Source organism: Prosopis cineraria, unplaced genomic scaffold, assembly GCF_029017545.1.
Source record: "Prosopis cineraria cultivar Desert tree isolate PC_DT_omini unplaced genomic scaffold, ASM2901754v1 PC9, whole genome shotgun sequence".
NCBI classification, from domain to species: domain Eukaryota; kingdom Viridiplantae; phylum Streptophyta; class Magnoliopsida; order Fabales; family Fabaceae; genus Prosopis; species Prosopis cineraria.
In genome coordinates, this window is record NW_026555340.1 from 25,643,035 (window position 1) to 25,667,942 (window position 24,908).

Genomic DNA, 24,908 nt, shown 5'->3' on the forward strand with positions numbered 1-24,908 from the left:
TTATCCTTATTTTGTTTTGTTTTGTTTAAATCATAGATATTTCTTTCTATTTTCAAAACTTACACTTCAATCCACTTGTTGACAATGTTAGAAATATTTCATTAAAAAATCTAAAATACTTAATTTTTTTATTTGTAATTATATTAAAATTTTTAAAATTATTATATACGTTTATAATTTAATTGTATACTCTCTCTCCCAATTTTTAACAATTAAATAATTACATCAATATTTTAATAAATAATTTTATTTTTGTGTTAAATTAATAAAATTAATAAAATATAAATTATATTGAGTAATCTATTATATTAAATCCTATTATTTCATTAAGCTTTTGTACCTATGTCTTTAAAATATTATTTTTGTCAATTTATGTATTGAAATTTTAGAAAATGTTACTAAATAAATAGTTAATATAGCTAAAAAATTAAAATATAAATAAAAAAGTGAAAATCTATGCATTAATTGTTTTGGATAATTTAAATAATTTTTAGATAACATTTATATTTAAAGAATAGATATTTTGGTCTAACATATGTAATTTAATTGTGAGTGGAAATAAATAAAATTTTAAAAATGGAGGGGATGTTTGTATATTATAGCTATGTATATTAGGAGAAATTCCAATGGGTTTCAAAAATAAGAGAGAGGTATCTATAATTAAAATAAAATAGAAAGGAGATCAAAGTATTTTACTCTAAATTAATTTTGCTGGAACTTTTATTTTAGCCAATAACAGTCGATCACAATTCACACTCTTAATGCATGTGTAGAAAAACCCTCAATAATTAGAAATTTTTACATGGAGCAAGACACTTCATGTATACTCTATTTAATAAAATTGTACCTTTTTTAAAAAAATAAAGTGTCCATTTAATTTATTGCTTTCTATCTCTATAAACATCATATATAAGGGGAGAGAAAAAAATAATAAATTAAAATAATTTAAAGTGACATAAATGAATCAGATTAAATAAATTTGGTATGACACGTGTTATAGGATATAGCATGGATAATATGATGAACAGATTTATATTTTGGGAAAATATCACCAAAGGACTAATGGAGGTATTTTATATCAAAGAAGGATTTTTAAATTATAATTTTTCACTGTATCCCCTTAATCATTAGTCGAAAATAAGTTTTTATGGGAAATAATTGAAAGTTTAGAATAACAAATGTTCACCTACATAAACAATATTCTCTTCATTAAAAAATATAAAATATTTTTTGAGGAGTTAAATGTTTAAAAATATAAAGCATTTTTAGTCTTTTCAGGCGTAATCATTACATGTTTTTTAAAAGTGCCCTTATTGATAGTAATTTTATATTTATTATAGGGTGTTTAATAGGAGTAAATATAAAAAGATAGGGTTAGTTTGAAAGTAGTTAACTACTTTATTGAGGGATAGACTCAACTAAAAATATCTTATATTTTTGAACGGAGAGAGTAAGTTTTTTCAAATTTTAACAACAATCAATTCGTGATTAATAACAACAAATTCAAATTTTAACAAAATTAAAAAATTGACAGCACAATTTTAATGAAATAAATATTCACCTTACATAAACAATAAGTTATTCAAATTTTGACAACAAGATTAACAATACATTTAAACTTTAACAAAATTGAAAAACTGACAGATTTAATGAAACCAACATTTATCTTGCATAAAATATAAGCAATTCAAATTTTGATGACAACAATACATTCGAACATTAACAATGAATTCTTGTTTAGTTGTTTTTCTTTCATTAAGAGAGATAATCAAATTATTTCTCACAAAAATTTATTTTTAACTAAGAACCAAAAAGGTGTAGTGAAAAATCAAAATCTTAAAATCTTTCCTTTGATATAAGATACCTCATGGTCCTCAAGTGATATTTTTCCTTATATATATATATATATATATTAATTGGAACAGAAAATAGAAATTTTCAGCTGCTTCATGAGAAGATGAATTAAAAACAATTTATGAGAATGTGACAATATCTTGAGATAAATTACAATTTCAATTTGTTAAAAGAAAAATTGGATGTTTTGGCTAAAAGCCAATAAAACTAGTCCTTAAAAGAAAAAAAAAAGAGGCTAAAATATTTTTTTTGATCCTTTGATTTTATACAAAATGAAACTTTATATAAAATTTCATTTTGATTGTTTCATTTCATAAAATATATTTTTAACTCTTTAACCTTAATAATGTTATTTTTAATGATTGTTTTATACATCAACCATTGTTATTTAAAAAAAAATGAACTTAATACATTTGATAATGTTTTATTAATATTTAAAAGTTTAATGTACAATTTTTTTTGTAATAAATCTAATGGTGATATAGTTAATGGACTAAAAAAATATTTTATAAAATTAGGAAATCAAAACAAAACCTTAGATAAAGTTAAAAGATTAAAAGTATATTTAAAAAAAAATCGTGCATCATGCTCATATAACCTCATCTTTTTATTTTTGGCCCAGAAGACATCTTAAAAGCATGGATTAGTAGATACACCACAAGTTGCAAATCTGCCTACCTGTTAACTTGGATCAAGCGTATAAACATAATCAGAACATGAACGTGGTTGTTACAATGCACAGGATTGAATACGGTTGATTGAAATTAGCGTCCACGCTCATTTAAAAAAAATTAATGATATATCTATAATCACAAACTATTACATAAATATAAAGTCACTTGTCAAAAACATTCCAAAGGAAAATTCACAAATTATGCTTTCCTGAATATAACACGCCTTTCTCTCTTGTATTCTATTTCGTCTCTCTGGTGCATAATTATTAGAGCTCTCCTCACCTGTCAAATGCAAATTCACCATGTCAATGACCAACAACATTGATAATAAGTTGCAACTTGCTCAAAAAATTAGGGAGTCAAATAAAATCATTATAGTATGTAATATCATAAACACTTGAATCAAGAAATGCAAAGACTCCAACAGAGATGATGTTTGCAGATGTAATTTGAATTTGGTCCGCCACCTAAAAAGCACCATCACTTTGGAAAATGAAACTGTATTGTGTAAAATACTTCAATGGTGAGTGCTTATAGTGAAGATTGCTAACGAAAGAGGCACCAGCAAACTTACAATAGAGTCATTCAACCCCATTCTAACGAGATCATCAATCAACCTTCTTTCTGATAAATGGTTTCCAATTCCAATTCTTCTCTTTATCTGGGTTTCGGCTTGCTGCTCACGATGAGAACAATTTAATAAGTGAAGCTAATAGATAAATAATAAGATTGTTGCATCACAAGACAAACCTTTATTTCATTTGCCATATCCGGCGTAAGATTTACTTGTTGGGCTATTCCAGACTTAGCTGCATCCATTGTAGAAACGGTGAAAAGCCTTATTGCCTCTTGCACATTCTCCTCAGTGGCAATATGAGACCTGATATTGAAGTTCATGATCAAATTACAAATTGTTAAAAAGATGCATGGACGAAAATAGGATAAACAAAAACCACTTTAAAAGGGCACAGAACAAAGGACGATTAAGAAAACATTTTCAACAACAATAAATCAAAGCGAGTTGAGAATTCTGGACACACGCATCAAATCTAACTTGGAATGACAATAGTACTTACAGCTTCATTTTTGCAAGAGCCTCACTCAGTCTAACAATAGCTTCCAGCTGCCTTACAGTGATTGGTATTGCAGCAGCTTCCCCAGTTTCATTTGCCTGCCTCCTCATATCCTATTAAGAAAAATAAAAGTAATTCTCATTCTATTTTAAAATGCGGAGAGCCCTCACGTCTGATCAATAACAGGAGCCACAGTAGCTTAACCAACTTCTTACAGTTATGCCCAAAAGAAAAAGGAGACAAGTAGCTAACCTGTCTGATTTTGACATAATTGTTCTGCAGTAATGTCGCTGCAGATTCTGACAGGCGAGGGTGACATTCAGCTCGGCAATATTGCAAATACCTATAATTTTAACAGCTAAGAAGTCATCCCTCAGAAAGTCATGAAGAATATTGGAACAAGTTTACGAACGCAAGTACACAACAAACCTCTTGAGCCAGTTCTCTTCTTTAGAAACCCTACTCTCACCAGTAGTTGCATTAGCTGATGCGTGAACCTTAATGATATGACTAGCTATGACCTGTAAAACAGATACATCAGTCAACCACTGGCTACAGGATAAATGAATGACGAGTCATGAAACAAGTAATCCAAGCTTTTGAATAGTAATGAAAATTAGTCCTCTGTTATAACATGCAGAAAAGTCCAGCATTGCTCAAAAGATAGATTGGTCATATTGAAGGACGGATGAAAAACAAAGCACAAACAAACTTGATCACATTCCTTCAGGGATAAAGATGCATACAGTGATAGCGACCAAAACATTCAAACCACAATAGTCAAAGTTACCTTGTCTTGACTATACATTCTGATGTCTTTCACAATGAAGATTAAATCAAACCTAGAAAGAATGGTTGTTTGCAGATCAATGTTATCCTGTGCAGTCTGGAAGAATATTTAAGAAATTTGTTAGCCTCTAGACTCAAAGTTATGCCTTCTAAAAACTGACAAAGATATATGGCAATAGACCTTAAGATCATCATAACGTCCTGATGGAGGGTTGGCAGCAGCAAGCACAGAAGTTCTAGAGTTAAGAACAGTCGTTATTCCTGCTTTTGCTATGGATATAGTTTGCTGTTCCATAGCTTCATGAATGGCAACCCTACATTACATAAATTATATAGAAATGCTATTTACCAGCATGATCAATTGCAGCATGAGTCAAAACGTAACCTAGCATACAATTGTGGCGAAAAAGACAGCAAAAACCTGGCATACCTATCCTCTGGTCGCATCTTGTCAAATTCATCAATGCAAACAACACCTCCATCTGCCAAGACCATGGCCCCTCCTTCAAGATAGAACTCTCGCTGAATTGCACAGAACAAGAATCAGAGACTAGTCAATCCAAGAAATCTTCAACAAACTAGCCAAGAAAAACGTCTAACAATAACCTGAAGCAAATGTTAAAAAAACACTATCCTATGAAGAATGAAGAACGTACAGAGCTGCTATCTCGAATTACAGAAGCTGTGAGACCTGCAGCTGATGACCCTTTCCCTGAAGTATAAACAGCAACAGGAGCAGTCTTTTCAACAAACTTCAGAAACTGTATGAGGCAATTGTCTTATATCAGGACCTCTTTTGTAGTGTTATAATGTAAACACTAGATTAAGAATTCTAGCTTATTGCAAAAATAGGTTAAAAAAAGTAGCATTCCAAGTTAAGCTAGTTAAATTTAACCCTAAACCATGCACCAATGAATTCTTAAACGTCTGATACAAAAGTAGCTAGAACGTCAGAGGCATACTCAAGGCCTCATTGGGAGGAAGGCTTGAGATGGAGTGGGGTGGGATGAGATGATGAGTATTCATTAGATGTTTCAAAGGCTAATGGGATTGGGGTGAATTAGGATGGTTTCCAAACCGTCCTACCCTACACCCCAACTTTCACAAAGTTATAAATTGGGTGGTTTGGATTCTTTAGGCTTTTCATTTCCTTTTTTAACCCTTTTACCTGTATTTTTTTTTCTACAGCAGTTAACATACCAAAGATAATACTAAACATTTTACCATTGAACGTTGAAAGACCCGTTCAAGACCATTAAACATTCAATCAAGGGACAGTAGGATATCATCTGTTTTTCTGTTAAAACTTCCACTAAATGAAATGTGCTGTCTCCCCCATCTGACTTCAATCTTAATTCCTAATCCTAACCATCAGGTTCAAGCCAGTCATCATGAAATAGCATAAAACACTAACCTGAGACTTTGCGGTTGATGGATCCCCAAGAAGCAATACGTTGATATCACCTCTTAACTTCACTCCATCAGGCAAGTTCTGCATGAAAAGAAACAATATCAACTAACAGGGAACCATGGATGGAACCGAGATGACTAAAGGTAAAACAAGCAATGGTTATACCTTTCTGGACCCTCCAAAGAGAAGACAAGCCACAGCCTTTTTGACATCATCATGACCAAATATGGAGGGAGCAATCTTGGCACATATATTTTTGTAGGCATCAGGTTCAGCAGCAAATTTTTTGAATTCTTCTATCTGCAAAACAACTTCGTTAATAGTATCAGCATCATTTAAAATAGCAAAATTCACAAAGACAATCACCAAGGTATAAATCAATGAAGATGCAGCTATTGTTTCAAAGCCAACCTCTTCTTGTGTGAATGCAGCTGGACCTCGAGAGTTGGCCTCATTTGCTTGTTCCATTCCAACAACCCTAATGTAAGGCTGTCTAACTGCGACAGCTCCTTTTTGGCTGCAAGGAGACCATCTCAACAATTCTCAGGCTTTAATTATGGAAGAAGGAAGAAATTATAGGATCATAAACAGGTGGAAAATTAGCCTCACGCTGCAGAAAAATTGGAAGCTTGATAGATACTATAGATTCCCATGATTGTCAATCTTGAGCCAGGTACCACTGTTTGAACAAGATGACGATCAACAGAGAGAAGCATGTTTCTGGGAAGCTCCCCAGTCGGAACATCCTTCAATAACCATGATAAAATGCATCAATATGTTATCATTTTGTTAAGAAACAAATCTTTTGATGCTCAAATTCATATAATTTACCTCGGGATTTTCTTGTAGTTTTAAGGTTTGCTGGTCAACATACTTGCTCTTATCAGGAACCACAAGCCATGGATCAAGTGGACATGGTTCTTCTCCTGGCTACATACAGTAAGTATCTTATAATAAATATCAAGAGAAAATGTGAAGGATAAAATGGGAAGAGGAAAAGAAAGAAATCGACGAAATTCCAACAGTGTATATGAATTATGAAATAAACCTGAGGAATATGATCACATGAACGAGGGACAATAGCGCCGCCAAGTCCTGGCCGACATGGAACGTGCTTCCCCTTTTTGCAATTCTTACATATTAAGGTGACATAAGTTGCCTTCGCTTTAGTCCTTGATGCAGCAATCGTAATCCCCGCTATCTTAACCAGCTTTGATATATATTGAGCCTACGGAAAACGATCATTTACGCACTTGAATGTCAGATTAACCCAACAGAACCCGATGACCGTTAAGCACACATGCCATCATCTACAAGTTTCAGGGCAAAAGAAAAATAACACATTTCCAACCAAAAGCGTCAAAAGCATAGACATGACATGTCATTTCCAATACAAGGAATCCAGTTAACCCAAAACAAAAAAAATCAAAGCCACTAACCCCGAGGGATCTCATTGACACCGGATCCTCCTTGGAAGTGAGCAAAATCTGCACATCCCCAGTCACTGGGTCTTCCATAACCCCAGTATCCCCGGCCACTTTCGTCTTCAAACTCACCAAAACTTGAGCAGCCGCCATCTCAAACTACACCAAGAGACCAAAAAAAAAAATCAAACTAAGGAAAATTCATTGGATAGTTAGTGATCCCGTTTCTTCCAAAATTAAGAAGAGTTTCATATAAACTACCAGTGGAAGGTAATCAGCCGGGTTGGAGCGGAGTTTGGCAGGCAGGTCAGAATCGAAGGCGTCAAGATCTTCCAAGTCGACGACCAGAAACTTGGGATTATGGACAAGGCTTTCTCTGTAAGGGAACACATTCTTGTCGGTCTCGAAGTTTCGGATGAACTCCTTTAATTTCTGGAGGATAGTGTGGTTGTCGGCGGCTGCCGTGGGAGCGTCTCCACCGCGATCGTCCCATGAGTGAGCTTGGTCGCTATAGTAGACAGCTCCCTCATCCCAGCCCGACATTTTCTATCTTCCGTGCGCTCTCTCCGTCTCTCACTCTCTCCCTGAAACAAGGGTTCAGATGCTTGAGATTGGGAATTTGGAGGGTGAGGTATGAATGGGGGTCGTTTTGGCGGGAAGTTTCTGGCGGGAACTTGCGGATGCGATGCCGATGGCAGATCACGTGACATGGTCGTGTTTTTTTTTTTTTTTTTTTGGGGTTTCCGGCTCGGCCGACGTTTTCGGCCTAGACCGGATTCGTGCATTTACACGCAGAAAGTCGGAAAAATGATGAATGTTCAAGGAGGCATGGTTTTTATATTTTATATCTGAACATTTTAAGTTCAGAGACAAAAATAAAGAAGGATATAAAAAAAAATTTTGGCCAAGATATGAAAATGCTGAATAATAATAGATTATAAGAAGAAAAAATGTACAATTTTTATGACAAAAAAAATTCTCTACGTGCCTTTTATTCTTAGTACTATATTTTTAATTAAATAATGATAGATATATAGATGGGCTCACTTATCATATTGATTGTCAGATTTTCTTTTAGTCAAAGAAACAGGATTATATTGATAGTCAGAGTTTTCATAACAAGATTTTACAAAATTTATCCCCTGGAAGTATAATTTTTTTTTAATTACCCAAGGTATCTTGTGGTCAGTAACTATAAGACTAATATTTCAAGAAATTTAAGTCATTTAAAAGGTTGTCATTTCTCAAAAAATATTTTTTCATACAAATCTTAAATTTTTGGAGTTTTGATATAATTTAATTTTATTGTGAGGATTTTATTTATGATCTTGTTTAAAAAAAAACAAAAGAAAAGAAGTAGTAGTAAAGTTAGTAAGAACACCACAAAACATGGGATACACTCACACACGCACACACAAATCAAATCTTAATATAATACAAATATTTGAAAACAAAAGTTAAATCTTTTGACAGATCCAAACTAATGCTTAAAATTTCTTAAAATTGGTGTAGTAAGATTTCTTTCTTTCTTTTCTTTCTTTCGTGGATAAACATCAATATAAATGACAAGTTAGCAACAGCAAGAAGATCTCCTTCAAACACACAATGAACATACGATACACAAAGGTAATTATGATATCTATTATACAACTTACAAACTCATTTGATTACACACATTCAAACTTCTTACTAAGCACTTGATATGTTTCAAAACGAATATATATAGAAGAGAAATTTAAAAGTAGACTTGGGCTATCCAACCAATGATGAAGGGACATTTAGGCATATGAGAGATGAATTCCATTGAATGTCGATTTCTCATTGGCTTCTGTATCTACCAAATCTGCTTAAGAATATATGTATATTAATATTTGCGATCTTCTGGAGGCTTTGACCCTGACAAAAGCGTCAAGGCCTCTTCCATGGATGGGCGATCAGATGGCTTGCTTCTGGTGCAAAGTAAAGCCACTTCAAGAACCAGTTTTATCTCTTGCGGTGAAGTGGCAGAACCCACTTCATTTTCATCGTAAATTTCTCCCAAAAGAACATCTTTTGGTTTGCCGTGTATGCTAGCTGCTGCATTTGTCAGCCTTCCATTAGTTAAAATCTCCAGAATCATCTCTCCAAATTTGTAGACATCAGCGTAGAATTCATCTTTCATGGCTTCATTGTATTCTGCTGTTAAAGAATAGACCATGATCACTATTTACGCCTACTTTCTCTCCATAGCATGTTGTAAGAATGATTGGCAAATGTTTGAGTAATTGTCTAACTGAAAGAAATTGATAGTGTTTAAGACAAAGTGTCATGTATTTCATGATTGTATAAATTTTCTTATGAATCCCTTAAGTTTTGTGTGAACTTTAAATTAGTACACCAGATCACTAAAATACTAAAAGAAATTAAAAATATCTTATTTTTCATACCTGGTTCCCAGCTAGAAGTTGTGGCAAGAGATGAACCTTTGCTCAACTTCAGCACATGTTTGAGGCCAAATTCTGCCAAGTGGGGTTCCATATTTTCATCAAACACTACATTGCTAGATTTCAAGTCTCCATGGGGCATGGCTGGGTAACAGTCATGGTGAAGAAAGCAAAGTCCCTTGGCAATGCCAATCACAATTCTGAATTTAGCTGCCCAATCCCTTTTCATCCCAATTTTCTCTGCCAAGTTTCCATTGGGTAAGTAGTCATATAGAATATAAGCTAGATTCTGGTTGTAACAAAACCCAAGTAATCTGATCAAATTCTTGTGCCTTGCATTTCCTAGTTGCATTATAAACTCTGATACCACCTTAATGTTGCTCTTTTCCCACTCAATCCTCTTCACCAAAACTGTTATTCCAGTTGGCAGAACAGCTTTTGAAACTGACGGTGATGGTGTTTTTGCCACTCCTTCTCTTGATTCTGTGGTATTGAAGCTTGTCAAAACATCATTTGCTGTGAACTGAGGGAGCCCAATAAATGAGATCATCTTCCATTGGCTTTTAACTCCTCGCCTGAAATAAACTATTCCAAAAGATAATGCTGCAACAAGGAATATAAGCAATCCAGCACACAGTAGCACTATACTTGTAAGCTTCCATGTGCCTTTACTTCCCAATATTCCAACTGAACCCGAACATGGCTGTAGAGGTGCCCCACATAGCTCTGGATTCCCAACAAATGCACTGTTATCCATGAATCTGAACAAGTTTCCTTTGGGAATCGAACCGGAGATGTAGTTGAAAGACACGTTAAGAAGTTGTAAACTTGAAGAAGCACTGAACTTTGCAGGTATAGGGCCGTTGAGGTTATTGTGTGATAGGTCTACAACACCAAGAACGGGAATGCTTGCAAGCTGCTCAGGTATAGGACCAGATAAATTATTACTGGATAATTTTATACTCTCAAGATTTTGGCAATTTGAGACAGTAAATGGGATCACTCCAGACAAGTTGTTCCTATCAAGTTCAATGCTAGAGACTGATTTGCAGGACTCAAATTGGGGAAGATTTCCTGAAATACGACAGGAAGAGGCTGAAAAATTTTGCAGAAGTGGTAAAGACCATGTTTGTGCAGGGATGGTGCCTCCTAATAGTGGATTATTGGAAACATTGAAATAAGTAAGCTTGATAGCTTGGGAAATATCTGAGGGGATTCCACCAAGAAATTTATTCCTGGATATGTCAACATATGATATATCAGGAAGATGTCTGAATTTCAAAGGGATATGCCCTGTGAACAAGTTATCTTCCAGGCGAAGACGAACAAGTGAAGAACAATTCGAGAGAGATGGTGAGAGGCTGCCGGAGAATCTGTTTGAAAACAGGATCAGCTTATGTAGCACTCCTCTGTTACAAATGTCTGGTGGTATACTGCCTACAAAATTGTTTGTGGAAACATCCACCCACATGAGATTTGAGTTCTTGCCCAAGCTCTGTGGAAGTAACCCAGAGAAGTCATTGCTCCAAATAAGAAGAGTTTCCAAGTTTGGAAGTTGTGCAATGCCTTCAGGGACAGTTCCATTCATGTCATTGTACATGAGGCTGAGCAGGCTCAGGCTCTCCAACTTTGAGAAGCTTTCAGGAATGGGCCCAGAAATGAGATTGTCAGAAAGATCTAAATCTGTGAGTGACTTGATCTTGCTAAACTCGCTTGGAATTGTTCCCACGAGCTGGTTTCTGAACAGATAAAGTGACTTCAAATTGGTGAGGTTGGAGAGTTGCTTTGGTATTGGGCCAGATAGATTTGCACCAGCAATATCTAGATACCTTAGTTCACTCATGTTACCTAACTCAAATGGAATGAAACCCTGGTAGGAATTGTAGCCGATTTCCATGTGGGTTACTGTTTTGAGATTACCCAATTCTGGAGGTAGATTCCCGGAGAGAAGATTTCCTGCAAGATGAAGAAACTCAAGGCTTCTAAAGGAACCATATTCAGATGGGATTGGTCCTTTGAAGTAACTCCCAGCAAGATTAAGGACCTTGAGATTTTCAAGTTCAGAAAGTTCAGCAGGCAATGGCCCGGAAAAGCTGTTGCTAAAGGCGTCAAGTACAAGCAAGTTTTTAAGTCTGGAAATCCCACCTGGAAAGTGACCAGAAAAGTTGTTTCTGCTTATATCCAAGCTTCTTAGAATGGTGAGGTTGAAAATTTCCACAGGAAGTTGCCCAGAGAAGAAATTGTGGCTGAGATTGAGATATTCAAGCTCTGTGAACACACTGAATTGCTTCCCTGACATTGCACCTCCCAGTTTCTTCATGGATAAGTCTATCAAGGTTACAGTTTTTGAGTTGTTACCACACTTGATTCCAGACCAAGAACAATAAGCATTGGATTTCCCAGTTGAGTTTCCTCCAGAAGTCACGACCACCCAGTCACGTAAACTGTCTTCTTCATCCACAAGTTCAGATTTCAGACTAAGAAGCGCCTCTGAATAAGGGTCCGTTGCTGAAACTGCCAAGAAGAAAATGGAAAAAGTGGCAAGAAGAAGGATATTGAAGTAAAAACATCTAAAAATCTCCATTGGGACTTGAAGAACCCCAGCGAAAGAGAAAGGGAGGGACACTGGAAGGACTCTAGCAAAGGGAAATGGTATCTCAGTGTGGAAAAAAAAAATTAATAATAATAATCTGTATATTTGGTTGTTTTATTGCTGGATGAGGGAATGCATGGGGAATAGAGAAGAAAGAGATTGAATGAGTGAGCACTTTGGAGTGAAAAGAAGAGAATGACTATTACTGAATAGTTGATACAAGAATGTTATTGGAGGGACCCTTGAGGGTTTGTTTATTTGGATGGTGTTTGCCATTAGAGAATAAAGCCTTCAAATCTAAAATCACCTTTTCCTAACTTTTTTGCTTGAAAGAAAGAATCCAATAAGTGGGAATTCTTGCATGGCTCATTTAAATAATGTTTAATGAAACCTTCCGTGGAACATGCATCAAAATTCGTCCTTATCCATGCCCTTGTATATGTAAAGATCATTTATAGGTCTGTAGCTTGGTCTCTTCTTGGACTCAAAAAAGCATCGTCAACCAAATCAAAATGTCTCAAACTTCGAGGGATATGGGTGGTAAATCTTGATGATAAAGACATGGGGATATCATAGACTTGCAATTTTATTTCACTCTAAAATTCCATCTGCTTCTGAGTTTAAATATCAGTTCCAGAAAAAAAAAATATTCCTTAATTGATAAATCATCAATTGTTAGTTATTCCCTGTAATCATGCTTGAGGAAACTACTATTTTCAAAGCTATAGTTCGTTTTGCAGTTCAATAATTATGGTGTACTATTAATGAGGACAAAAAGCATATGGAGGGAATGTTATAGCACATGACAGTGGCTTAAGTGTGTAAGATGAATAGAAGTTCCATATACATTGATTTACAATAACAGGTATAACAGAAAGGTTTTTTGGTGACTTGACGAAAAAGATGACCCAGAAGAATAAAACCAAGTACATTTAGACAAATACAGAGACCAAGCTTTGGCAATTGAAATGACCGGAGCAGGTAGTTGCAAGGGAACATATAAAGACAATATTGCTTTGTGAAACTGTGATAAAAAAGAAGAGTTTCCTTTTTTTCCCTCTTTAAATTGTGATTGGAACTGCCTTTGTCTCCTTTATATATGTGAAAAAATATTAACGTTTTGATGGCTTTAGCAACACTTTCGGCTAAATTTGAATAGCAATCCTGTCACAAAATTTTAACAGAAAATCAGACAGTTTTAACATGCAGCTAATTCTCAAGAGTGCATATGATACCTAAGAATAGTATGGGATGTCAAATTCCACGTTGAATAATATAGGATACTCAATGGGATATTTAAATAAATTGGTTCTTCCAATTCAATGGCTAACTTTTGAAATTAAGTTTTTCAAACCACTTAGATACCCATCTATTAGTCAGATTCAATTGTTGGCAGTTCCAAATACGGCTAACTACAGACTCTTTTAGAGTAGGGTTACTCATCCCACTTATATACAAGATGAGACACTAGCAACTCTCGCGATCTTACGTTTAACTTAATGATGTCTTGTTTAACAGTGTTTTGGACTCAGTTCAGAAGTTCAAGATGAGTTGATATATGCGGGTTGTAAAGTTAAAAGAGGCATGATGATAGCACGTGCAATAGCAAGTAAGAATGCAGAGGCATGCTCGGAGTCTGAATCTTTGTGAGCGAGTCTCTCATGATTATGGAGGGTACATGAAACAAGTGAGAAAGAGAATGAACATAAAGAATTGTCATGTTTCCATGAGAAGATAAGTGTCACCAAAACGACGAGAACTTTAAATACTGAATTGAAATGTCCGTTTTAATCAGTTGCTTTCTGCAACTTTCACAGTGATCCCGTGACTGATGTACATTGCAGCTTCATCACTCCTCTTTGTTTTTTTTTTTGGTGAAATTGCTTCATCTGTCTTTAAACTAGCAAGAAACCTCTTGATTTCATCCGAAATTTAAAAGGAAAAATCACTATAAAGTCCTACGGATAATTTAAATGCAGAAAAATTCTATGAAATTATAAAATTATTTTGAAATTCCATGTCATTTGTTAATCATTAATGTTTAGTTGTCAACTGATTAATCCCGTTAACAACTATATAACTGTAATTAACAATTTCAATATAACAAATTCATAAAAAACATGGGACTTCAAAGTAATTTCATCATTTTATAATATTTTTATATTTAAATTTCTTGTATAGGACTTTAGAGCGATTATACCGTTTTATAAAAGTCATCTATAATTTGAATCGATCTTTTTTTTTTTTTAATTGATCTAATATGTACCAGGAACTGTAACGTGTATAAAACAATTTTTTAAAAATAACTTTTTTAATGAAAAGGGAAATACGCAAGAGGAAATTAATCCCCATGTTTGTCACGTTCAATCCACTCCTTAGATTTTGGTCCAAAAAAAAAATCCACTCCTTAGATTCTATAGGATTTACCTCTATTTTGTCTAATAAAGATCCTCTATTAAATTGCCCTCCAAATTAACTAAATGGCCTAAAAAAATTACAGTTTTCATAAAGTATAAATGATATCTTTGAATACTTTAAAGTATGAGATTTATTCATAATATTAATTAGATGTGATTTTTTTATTCTCAAAATAAATTTGTTATTAAAATACAATATATCTCGTGTAACTAATCTGTAACTGATTGAATTGTGTGTTTACAATCGTTTTTTCATCACATATGAGGGAAGTCTTATATGCCAATACTTCTCTTCTCCCTCCTTCTCTATTTTTTTGGGGTATATTACGAAGTTGAGATTTGATGTCGAAGACTAAACTCCATTATCAGATTTCACATTCTACATTGCATAGTTCAATATCTAAATTGAAAATGTCCTATATTTTGTTTTCTGAAAGTTGAAAGATATTGTCTATCATCAAATTTTTATCATCTTCATTTATCTAGATAATATCTTCACTAGATCAATACATAATTTGTTCATAATCTATTGTTTGTTGTCATTGATAATAAAATTTGTTTGAATTACTAATAAAAAACACACATTATACTCTAATTGGTCGTGATTTTTTATTTTAGGTATTTAATTTCTTGTTATAAACTAAGGTGCCTAGATTTTTTTACAAATCTAGTTTGATATTATGTTGTTTTCATGTTTCTAATTTACAATAATATATTTTACATATCAATATAACTAGACAATCGGATATAAATTTATTTATCACCATTATATATGAGTGTGTATCAATAATGTAATAATGCATACCGATAACACAAAAAGCACATAATTATTTATTCAAAATAGATCAATCTGTAAAAAATTTTGTAGCTTTGTTTTCTCATCGACATGATCCATTCCGTCGATGGCTCTCGCTGTGGTAACTATGGCTTGCTCACACTTCTTTACTTTATTCCATCCTCGAGTTTGAATTACTTATTTCTTTTGTTGTGACTATAGCTCACATTTATTTTTCTTGTTCGCCTAATTTCTTATGTTTTGAACATATTATGGTATTTGCAAGAAGCAAAGTGTTATAATTTTAAAATAATAATTTTGTACATTATATATTAACTAAATATTAAAAATATTATTTTTAAAATTTAAAAAATGATAGATTATTTTTTTTATTTAGTTTCATGATATGAGCTATGCGTGCAAATGCCTTCAAATTTCTTTCTTCTTCTTCCCAACAAATCCCGCCGGTTTAGAGTTTTTGACTGGGTCAAGTGTGTAAAGTTGAATATCTTTTGAAAATAGAATTAAGTTTGAACATTTTGTAAAAAATAAACTTACGGAGATCTTTTCTCGTTAATTCAAAGTTTGATGCAGCATGAGTCTAGGAAAAGGAATTTCTTTGACTTGCTACGTAGGTTAACATTTTGTAAAAATTATAAATTTTAAAAATTTTAAAAAGGCAAGGTCCTTGGCTGCAATTGAAAAAAATTCACTTGATTTTTTTCACTACTTTTTTTTAGTGCTTGTACTTATGCTTGATTTTTTCAATACTTAGATTCAACATTTTTATTACCAATCATTTTAATATCTTTGCTACTTAATTTTTACATTTTTCAATATTCATCTTTAATATTTACAATATTGAAAAGATTAAAAATAAATGTCGGAAAACATGAAAGATAAATATTGAAAACGTCACAGATAAGTGTTGAAGTAATTTAAAAATTAATTATTGAGTGTGTTAAAAATAGGTATTGAAAAGTAAAAGACAAACATTAAGAATATCTAAATTTAGATCCCGACAAGTAATTAGGGAGCAAACTAGAGAGAGAAAGAAAACGGAAAGAAAATAACATATTTTATTTTTGTAAGATTCACAGGTAAAATTTATAATATTAAAATTTGAATCAATCCAATAAATTAAATTAGCAAATCATTGAATAATTTGTAAGAATAATAAAATTACTTGTTCATTATAATTTGACTATAATTTTATTATTAAAATTTAATGACGAGTTTCTTTTTCTAGTAGGTTGTATCCTTATCTTTTGTGACTTAGTCCAAAATTGAACTCCCAGAAAAAAGAAAAGAAAAGAAACAGAAACAGAAACAGAGAGAGAGAGGGAGACCAAAAGAAGATGCCCATGAAATGATGAGAACACAAAGCAGAGTGGGGAAATTTCCCAAAACAAACGTTAGAAAAAATAAGATAGGGAAAAGTGACGAGTAAAAGAGTCATAGAGAACGTGTGGCCTAGGGCTCTTCAACTTCACATCTTTTGAAGGTCCACTAAAAAGAAAAAGCAGATTTGGGCTAATTGGATTGGTCTCTTTTCCCATTTTGGGGTCAAAAAGAGTCTACTTTTTTTTTTTTTTTGGCTTTATCATTCTTCATCAGTTCATCTCATCACCAAAGCAAATCATTCCAGTAGACACCCAGTGGAGTTGCTAACTGCATCACTGTTGACTCTTAGATTGATTGCCTCTTTTTTGCCTTAATTTACTATTTTCTTTTTTTGTGATTGGATGTCCACTCACCTTGTCTCTCATCTAATTCAATTTAAAGGTTAATACACCCATTAACTTTCATTCTTTAACTTAAATTTTGTGTTTAAAACTTGTAATTCAATCTTACTACAAGCCTGCTTAACCATGTCTTGTTAAATATGTAAGACACACAAGACTTTAAATCACAAGGTAATTGAGCAGAATATAAGGATTTGGTGAAGTAATAGGTAAAATAATCAAAACAATTGAGAGAAAGTTAGGTGAGAGGATAAGCAAGTGGAAAAAATTTAGGCAAGGAAGGTAAGAGTGGGGTTGCTCAATAAAGCCAAAAAGAGTCTTGTCAGCTGTTAAGCAAGGGTATGAAATATACTAATAAGGATAGATCTAGATTTGCTTTAATAAGAAGGAAACATTAATGTTTGATTGTTGAACCCAGATAAATTAATAACTCTTCCTACATTCTCCGATTAATGGCGTCCTTCCCATTCTTTCAGAATTTCACTGATTTCATTTTCATCTCATTTTTGTGTCTAAATCTCTTGTACATAGCAAAACGATCTCGTTTCCTGTTAAATAAAATAAAAGTCTTATCCTTTTTAACCTTTTCTGGGTCAAATTTATCTCTATTGACTTCACTACAGCAAAATCGTCATAGACAAAAAATAAAAATAAAAATCAAAGTTAAAAAATGGTGCGCATGATATCCATGCACGTATTGACCCATAATCGTTTTACCAACAAATTCTTCAAAAACATGCATTAACGACCATGCCATGCAAGATTAACTTCTATAGAAAGGCATGAAAATAAATTTCCTGCTTCATCTCTCATAATTTACAACAGGTAGCTTCCACAAATTGCTTCTCTTTTGCATGGTTGAGAGAGGGAAAGGCTCTTGTTCACCCTGTATACACTAAAGCCTGGTTGATACATTTGAAGAGAGCAGTGGAAGTTTTTACGAGGTATCATGTGGGTGTTTGTGGTTTAAATGACTTTTTTATTGCATACGTTTGTCCTTGAATTAAAAGCAATGTTATTTAAGACATAGTCAAGTATTAAGCCTGTATACTCTTTATAAGAATTTAAATATTAATTTATTTGAAAAATCAACCCTTCTACTAGATAAAGGACCCTTTTGTTTAAATTTATAAAAAAAAATTTTTAAATAATTTAGAGATTCATTTTGTAGAGATTTTATAAAAAATAGACATCATTTTATATTGAGATACAATAACAAGCAAGTAATTATTAGTTAGTTATTTTTAAATTTTATGACATCTTTTTTGATTTTTTATGAAGATATTTTATTATTATATTATTTTAAAATTTTATAATATGTTTGTGTGTTCTTATTTTTTAAAACATTTTTTATCTACCGTATTAGATTAAAATAATTTAAAATATGTTTTTTTATTTTGATTATTTTTAAAAGGTTAAACAAACACAATAAAAACTTACAAAATAGATTTATTTTAAAAAAATAAATGATTTTTTTGTGAGATAAGCTAAAACAAACTACCCTTAACTCTAATTGATAAATTATTCTTGAATAGAGGTAGAATTATTATTATTTAATTATTCACAAGCATCATCTTATTCAAAAGTACCAAGTATAAGTACATGTCTCACAGGGTGTCATGTAGATGTTGATTATTTTTATTATTTTTTGGTGTCTGGGTCGGGATCTCTAAATTAAATCCTTAATGATTTACCATGAAGATTAAATTTGTTGGTTGTTTATTATTATTTTTTTGATAACAATCACGCGGATGTTTATCGTTTAAATGATTTTTGAATACAGGTAGAAGTGGAATTGATTTATCCAAGTCCTCGGTATGTTTGGTCTGGCATTCTATGCCCTTTCAAACCCATTTAGAAGCCCAAAACAATGGTTATCTCAAAAGTCAAAATTCACCCAAAAGCCCCAAATTTTCAAAAATCCTGTCTTGAGCCCTAAACTGGGTTAAGCTTAAGCGCAAAGCCTTCAAATATTATATATCAATAATATCTCTTATTACTGTTTAGCTGATAAAATTAAGAAATCAGATTATACATATAATCTTGATGAGTTTGAATATCGTTTTCAAATCTTGGCAAAAAAAAAAAAAATCTCTTTCAAATCGATGATCTTGTTCACACTAAATTAGTTAAAATTAATAATAATAATACTAATTAGTTATACTATAATTTAAGAAAAATTAAAATAAAATATCTATCATATAAAATCTGAAATAAAAAATATATATCAATCCTGAAAGTATTAAATTTAAACGCTATTTCCCCTAACCAAACCCTTGGCCGCCTAATGTATATGTAGATTATGGAAACGTCCGCTGAGAGTTGATCGGAAATAGAAAGAAAGAAAGAAAGTTGCTCTGAGAACTTCGGATCAATAGTTCAATGGGCACCAAAGTTCTCCTGTCACAAGCCGGTTGTCCTCAACATCGCTTTGGCCGTGAATCCCCCGCACCAACCATATCACCAAAAAGCTCTCACCTAAACTGTGGCCGGCGAATGCGAAGTCCCATCGCCAATCAGGCCAATCAACATGATCGATATCATAGTCGCCTCTGCGATCAATCTCCGGGCCCGAACTTGGTTATGGGTCAGGTCAAAATCCTCAAGCGAGGCGAGAAGTTGAGTTTTGATAGTGGCTGCTCAGCGTTAGCTGCTTCCGGTGAGAACCATAACGCAGGGGCCAAGAGCGAGGAAGATCTCGATTTGGTGATAGAATCGACGGATCGGCTGGGTCGGGACCCGAAGATGGCGCAGAACCATTCGAAGGTTGGCGTCTTTGCTGGATTTGCTTTTGATGGTTCTCCGTCTCCAGGATCGGTTCCGATCCCACGGTTTCTGGGGAAGAAGCTACGATGGTGACTTGATGTTTGTTTGTTCGCATGGTCTCAACAAGCTTCCTTCCCTGTCGCATGTCTCAACAAGTTTCCTTTCCCTGTATTTTTTTCAACAGAGGATAAGGATGGCTGTTGAGTGTCAACAAGTAATCAACTTGTATATTAAATTTCAGGAGATTGAGAGACTTGATCTCTCTGTAAATTTCTTTAGTTTTACGGTACAATGTGTGAGTGGGTGGAAGCTTATAGGCTTTTAGGTTCATAGGAAAGAAGTTTGATTAGCGGTCTTTAGATTACTTATAGGAGTTCGTTTGTTGGATCTCATTATCTTTGGAGTTCATTTGTTGGATCTCATTCTCTTCGGTGTGTGCATTGTGCTGGTACCATGTCTATCTATTATCCTTGATGCAACAGAAGAATTGGTTACTTAGCTTTTATTTTATGTTATTTGTACCTTATCACTTGTTGTGTTTTACTTGGGAGTTGGGACTGATCTGATTTTGTGGGTGTAATTTTTTTCCCCTGAAACAGTGGGTGCAAATTCATAGCTCTAATGGAAAAATGATGATAATGATTTCTTTCTTCTTTCTGATCAGTGCGTTGGTGGTTGGTGCACGTTGTAATAGTTTTTCTGAGTAAACTCAATGTGTTGTTCCCTGCACATGAAAATAGAGAGAACTTGTATTTGAAATCTATAGAATGTTACAAATCTCAGTGACTAAACCTTTCCTTTGTAGCATACTCAAGCTGCATCAGAGGACTCCATGGAAGTTTTTATGTTACCATCCTGGGAATAAACTTCTGGGTCTCTGGGCAGAATCTTTTTCCAGAACCAGTGTCTTCTCCACATGAGTGTCATCTCTTCAATGGGGATTCCCTTGGTTTCAGGTAAGAAGAGGAAAACAAACATGGTCATTACTGTAATCCACCCAGCAAAGAAGAGGAAGATTCCAAACTTGAAAGCACAGAGGAGGGAAAGGAAGGCTTGAGCAACTATGAATGTGAAGAGAAGGTTGACAGCAACTGTGATGCTCTGGCCTGCTGATCGGATCTCTAATGGAAATATCTCACTTGGGACTGTCCAGCCAAGTGGGCCCCATGACCATCCAAAAGCTAACACAAATAGACAGATCACTGCTACAACCAATATTGAATGGCTTTTGGACAGATGTTGGTAATCTCCAAACTTGATCCCCAGGATTGTGGCCACAATTATCTGTTCATGGGAAACATGAGAGTCAATTGCATTGCAGATTTGTGGGATTCTTCTTGTGCAGCTTGTCAAACTGTTCCTAGAGTCTTGGCTTCTGCAGATTTGGATTTGGATTCCCCACCCCCCCCCCCCCCGGCCCCAAACAAAGCAAGGAATGTTAAGATTAAGAAGAACCTATCGATTTGGAACTAGATATGAATCTGTATCGGATTTGCCTACAAACTATCTCGCTCCAGTCTGTCACATTTGGCTTGTTTTGGGCCTTAGCCCAATCAAGAAAGGTTAAACCTAGGCCGAATTGCAGAATAAAGTAAAAATATTAAAGTCTGGCCCCCAAACAAAAAAAACTTAAAGAACAATTTAGTCATTCGTTTATTGGGGGAAAAATAATAATAGCCATTGTTTTTAAAACCGAATCGGACCGGCCGGTCCGATCGGTGAACCGGTGACCCGACCATGTGTCCGGTCCGGTTTTCTTTTTATTGTGTTTTAAGTTAACCCGGGATTAACTCGGATTAACCCGCCCAACGCCTCGGTTCAGGCGGGTTGGGCGGGTTGAAATTTAAAAAAAAAAAATGATAATGATTAACCAAGATGTATATTTATTTTTGATATGATAATGATTAATGATAGGTCAATAAGAGTCATAGGGTAAAAAAAAAATACTTATGTCAGATGAGGGGATGAAAGAAGCAAAAAGAAATCAAAAAGTATAAATATATATTATATTATATTATTTTTTAATTTGAATTATTTAAGTAAATAATTTTTAAAATATATCACTTTCATTTATTATCTTTTATTTTAAAATAAATTTTTATTTCTATTATTTTAACTCATTGAAATTTTTTTATCATTTAGTTAACCTTATTTTAAAAAAATATAGAAATGTTGTTATACTTTATTATTGTTAGAATTATTATTATATGTTATATGAGATATTAAGACTTGGATATGTATGAACGTATTGAGAATTAATACATTTTTTATTTAAATTATATTATTTTATTATGACTGGTCTAACTCCAATTTGACCCCCGGTTGAACCATGACTCCTGACCCCTGAGTTTGGCCGGTTCAATGATCGATCCGGTTTTCAGTACCTTGATAATAGCTGAGTTTTGTTTCTAAGACTCGGATGTTGAGTCAGACTTATTAAAAAATATTGGAAAAAGAAATAAATGCTAAAGAAACATGTTTAGAAGGAAACAAAAAAAAATTATGTTATTTGAAGCATTAAGAGGAAACATGCTGAACGTACTGGACTCAATTTTCTACTTTTTTTTTTGTTTTGGTGGTGACATCAAAATTTTTAAATCTTGACTGATACAAAATTATGTAATTCAATGATAATATTGATTTTATCATTATACTAATGAAATGCATTTGAAAAACAGTCAATAATTTAAATTTTAAACACAAATATTTAAGTAAAAAATAAAATTAATATTTAAAAAATTTAAAATAAAAAATTATTAATTATTATATGAGTCCGGCTCATTTTAGGTTTTTAAAAATCTTGCTATTCTTCCCATGAATTGCATAGAACTTACAAAGCAGTTACAATGATGCATGGGACGATAATTTATTTAATTGTAAACATTAATAAAAAAAACATTGCATGATCAATTCACCGGTACCTGACACGTAATCATTTGGACCCCACCGCTGACAAGCAAAGGTCTCCTTCCCAATCTATCAACCGTTGCAATGGAAATGAACGTAGAGAGAGCAAGAACTCCTCCGGTGGTCGCCGACGAGTACAGAGACGCATCTCCACCGAACCCCATACTCTGAAACAACACCGGGGCATAGAACAGAATCGTATTAATACCCGTCAGAATCTGAAACGCCGGCATGAAGATCGCCATCACCAGCTCTGGCCTGTACTTCCTTTGCAGTATGTTTCGATAAGGGTGCTTCACTGACCCTGCAAACTCGCTCGCTTCGATCATGTCTTGAAACTCTGCTTCAACATCTTTAGTCCCCCTGATTTTTTCCAGAAGCTTCCTTCCCTTTTCCGTCGATCCTCGTTCTATTAAGCTGTTTGGTGTATCAGGAAGGAATATCCCTCCTACTGTCATCAAAAGAGCCGGCACTGCAGCTAACCCTAGAGAAAGCCTCCATCCCCATGGCGTTATCTTCTGCGTCCCATAATTTACCATGTTTGCTGTAAAAATCCCAAAAGTTGTAGCCACCTGAAACATCATGTTCAGGCCTCCTCGCAGGTGGGTCGGCGCCATCTCCGACAAATACAGAGGAATGGCCTTCAAAAAAGAAAAATGTTAAGGGTGAGTGGACTTGGTTTGATGCGAGAGGTCTCATGAGGAAGACGAAGATGAGTGAACCTGATTCCCAAATCCAATGCCAACACCGAGCATGATTCGACCCAAGAGGAGCATTGCGAGATTGACAGCTGAGGCATTGAGAGCTGATCCAATGAGGAAGCTGATACCACCGACGATTATACTTGCTCTCCGTCCGTACTTTCTGGTGACCGGAGAAGCCATGAGAGATGCAACTAAACCAGCAAGGTAGAGAGAAGAGGTGAATGCTGCAAGGCCTTGATTGTTGTACTTGCAGTAATTGCTCTCTTGTGCATGACTTTTGTGTCTGTACACAGCGGGAAAGAAGTCCTCAAGAAAATCATCCATGGAAGTAACCCCACCTGAGTCAATCAGATATTAACAGAAGAAACACAAACTCTGAATCAGATACATTGAAGTGAATGAAATTTGAGAATCGGACCTGAGATTCCAATATCGTAGCCGAAGAGAGAGCCACCAGTGGCGGCAACAATACAAGAAATGACCACATAAGCTGTGACTCTGCCTTTGTATTGATTTGCTCTCTCATTGGCCATACCACCAACTCTGGCAAAAGACCCTCCGGCCATATGCACAAATTCTCTTCTTCTCAGTTCTCAGAGACAGACCAACTCTCAAGGGGAAAGCTTTTCTGTTTGGAAAAGGAGAAGGAGACAAGCATCTTAAGTTGTCTTATTTAATGTTAGTTTCAGGAAGCTGTAGGCCAAGTAGAAAGTCAAACTATGACTTGCGTTCAACTTGCGTTACCATATTGATATTATTATTACTAATTTATTAGATCAGGCGAAGACTTATATAATTTTCTATATTTAATATAGTTTTGTCCAAATCAAATTAGAATAAGTGAATTTTAAAGTGTTAGAAATATTAATAAGGGAGAATCATATTTAAAGATTTGACAAGAAATTTATTTACAAATAAAATTTAATAATAAGTTCCATTCAAGAAAAAAAAATTATGTTCTTATTTTAATAACAATCAATTTTATATTATTTTTATTTGTGAATAAGTTTCTTGTTAGATCATTAAATGTGATTCTCCTATTAATAATAAGAATTTGTAATAAAATAGATAATGTATCAAAAATTTACATGCCCTTCATTTAATTGGAGACAAACCTCTTAAATATATACAATTAAGTATATTAGCATTTCCCAATTAGTTATTACACTGGGATAGGGACATAGGGCAAATCCTCTCTAAAAAAAATAAATTTTTATTTGAATGGTATACGGAGGTATGCATATTAAATTTTCAATTTTTAAGATATTTATAATGTTAATTTTCTTCAATTTTTTTTTTTCCCAACTTGACTCGAGGAATCTGATCTGCCGTGAGGAATATAAAGTAAAGCTA

General features: G+C 33.8%; 4 protein-coding genes across 6 annotated transcripts; 1 reads left to right on the top strand and 3 right to left on the bottom strand.

Annotated features, from left to right (window-relative positions):
• Positions 1–2,516: 2,516 nt before the first annotated feature.
• LOC129320625 (DNA replication licensing factor MCM5) lies at positions 2,517–7,825 on the bottom strand. Its single transcript, XM_054966156.1, has 18 exons — positions 7,487–7,825; positions 7,241–7,384; positions 6,850–7,029; positions 6,633–6,731; positions 6,411–6,547; positions 6,213–6,318; positions 5,967–6,101; positions 5,805–5,882; positions 5,047–5,151; positions 4,821–4,912; positions 4,572–4,704; positions 4,392–4,487; positions 4,031–4,122; positions 3,854–3,944; positions 3,605–3,714; positions 3,279–3,408; positions 3,103–3,204; positions 2,517–2,810 (listed from the first exon to the last, which is right to left on the bottom strand). The coding sequence occupies exons 1-18, from the start codon at positions 7,766–7,768 to the stop codon at positions 2,727–2,729; spliced, it is 2,196 nt and encodes a 731-aa protein (XP_054822131.1). The 5' UTR covers positions 7,769–7,825; the 3' UTR covers positions 2,517–2,726.
• Positions 7,826–8,818: 993 nt separating this feature from the next.
• LOC129321059 (leucine-rich repeat receptor-like protein kinase TDR) lies at positions 8,819–12,450 on the bottom strand. Of its 3 annotated transcripts, none has more exons than XM_054966787.1 (2): positions 9,652–12,437; positions 8,819–9,400 (listed from the first exon to the last, which is right to left on the bottom strand). In XM_054966787.1, the coding sequence occupies exons 1-2, from the start codon at positions 12,230–12,232 to the stop codon at positions 9,090–9,092; spliced, it is 2,892 nt and encodes a 963-aa protein (XP_054822762.1). In that variant the 5' UTR covers positions 12,233–12,437; the 3' UTR covers positions 8,819–9,089. The 3 variants fall into 3 exon arrangements, with proteins under 3 accessions (XP_054822762.1, XP_054822761.1, XP_054822763.1); XM_054966786.1 differs by having other exon boundaries at positions 8,819–9,403; positions 9,652–12,436; XM_054966788.1 differs by having other exon boundaries at positions 9,257–9,497; positions 9,652–12,450.
• A 7,002-nt stretch (positions 12,451–19,452) lies between these two features.
• On the top strand, positions 19,453–20,607 carry LOC129320798 (uncharacterized). The gene has a single exon (XM_054966415.1). It carries the CDS (start codon positions 19,561–19,563, stop codon positions 20,035–20,037), a length of 477 nt encoding a protein of 158 aa, XP_054822390.1. The 5' UTR covers positions 19,453–19,560; the 3' UTR covers positions 20,038–20,607.
• Positions 20,608–20,675: 68 nt separating this feature from the next.
• On the bottom strand, positions 20,676–24,235 carry LOC129320797 (sugar transport protein 7-like). Its single transcript, XM_054966414.1, has 4 exons — positions 23,974–24,235; positions 23,574–23,893; positions 22,866–23,492; positions 20,676–21,228 (listed from the first exon to the last, which is right to left on the bottom strand). The coding sequence occupies exons 1-4, from the start codon at positions 24,119–24,121 to the stop codon at positions 20,755–20,757; spliced, it is 1,569 nt and encodes a 522-aa protein (XP_054822389.1). The 5' UTR covers positions 24,122–24,235; the 3' UTR covers positions 20,676–20,754.
• Positions 24,236–24,908: the final 673 nt, after the last annotated feature.

What these genes read in the sequence shown, in the direction of transcription:
- LOC129320798 (XM_054966415.1), top strand. Translation starts at nt 19,561, where the DNA reads ATGGGCACCAAAGTTCTCCTGTCACAAGCCGGTTGTCCTCAACATCGC.
- LOC129321059 (XM_054966786.1), bottom strand. Translation starts at nt 12,232, where the DNA reads ATGGAGATTTTTAGATGTTTTTACTTCAATATCCTTCTTCTTGCCACT. An exon ending in AACTTCTAGCTGGGAACCAG is followed by an intron (nt 9,404 to 9,651) that starts GTATGAAAAATA and finishes ATTCTTTAACAG; the next exon opens with CAGAATACAATGAAGCCATG.
- LOC129320797 (XM_054966414.1), bottom strand. Translation starts at nt 24,121, where the DNA reads ATGGCCGGAGGGTCTTTTGCCAGAGTTGGTGGTATGGCCAATGAGAGA. An exon ending in CTACGATATTGGAATCTCAG is followed by an intron (nt 23,894 to 23,973) that starts GTCCGATTCTCA and finishes TGATTGACTCAG; the next exon opens with GTGGGGTTACTTCCATGGAT. An exon ending in GCATTGGATTTGGGAATCAG is followed by an intron (nt 23,493 to 23,573) that starts GTTCACTCATCT and finishes TCTTTTTTGAAG; the next exon opens with GCCATTCCTCTGTATTTGTC.
- LOC129320625 (XM_054966156.1), bottom strand. Translation starts at nt 7,768, where the DNA reads ATGTCGGGCTGGGATGAGGGAGCTGTCTACTATAGCGACCAAGCTCAC. An exon ending in TCTTTGGAGGGTCCAGAAAG is followed by an intron (nt 5,883 to 5,966) that starts GTATAACCATTG and finishes CTTTTCATGCAG; the next exon opens with AACTTGCCTGATGGAGTGAA. An exon ending in TAATTCGAGATAGCAGCTCT is followed by an intron (nt 4,913 to 5,046) that starts GTACGTTCTTCA and finishes TGTGCAATTCAG; the next exon opens with CGAGAGTTCTATCTTGAAGG.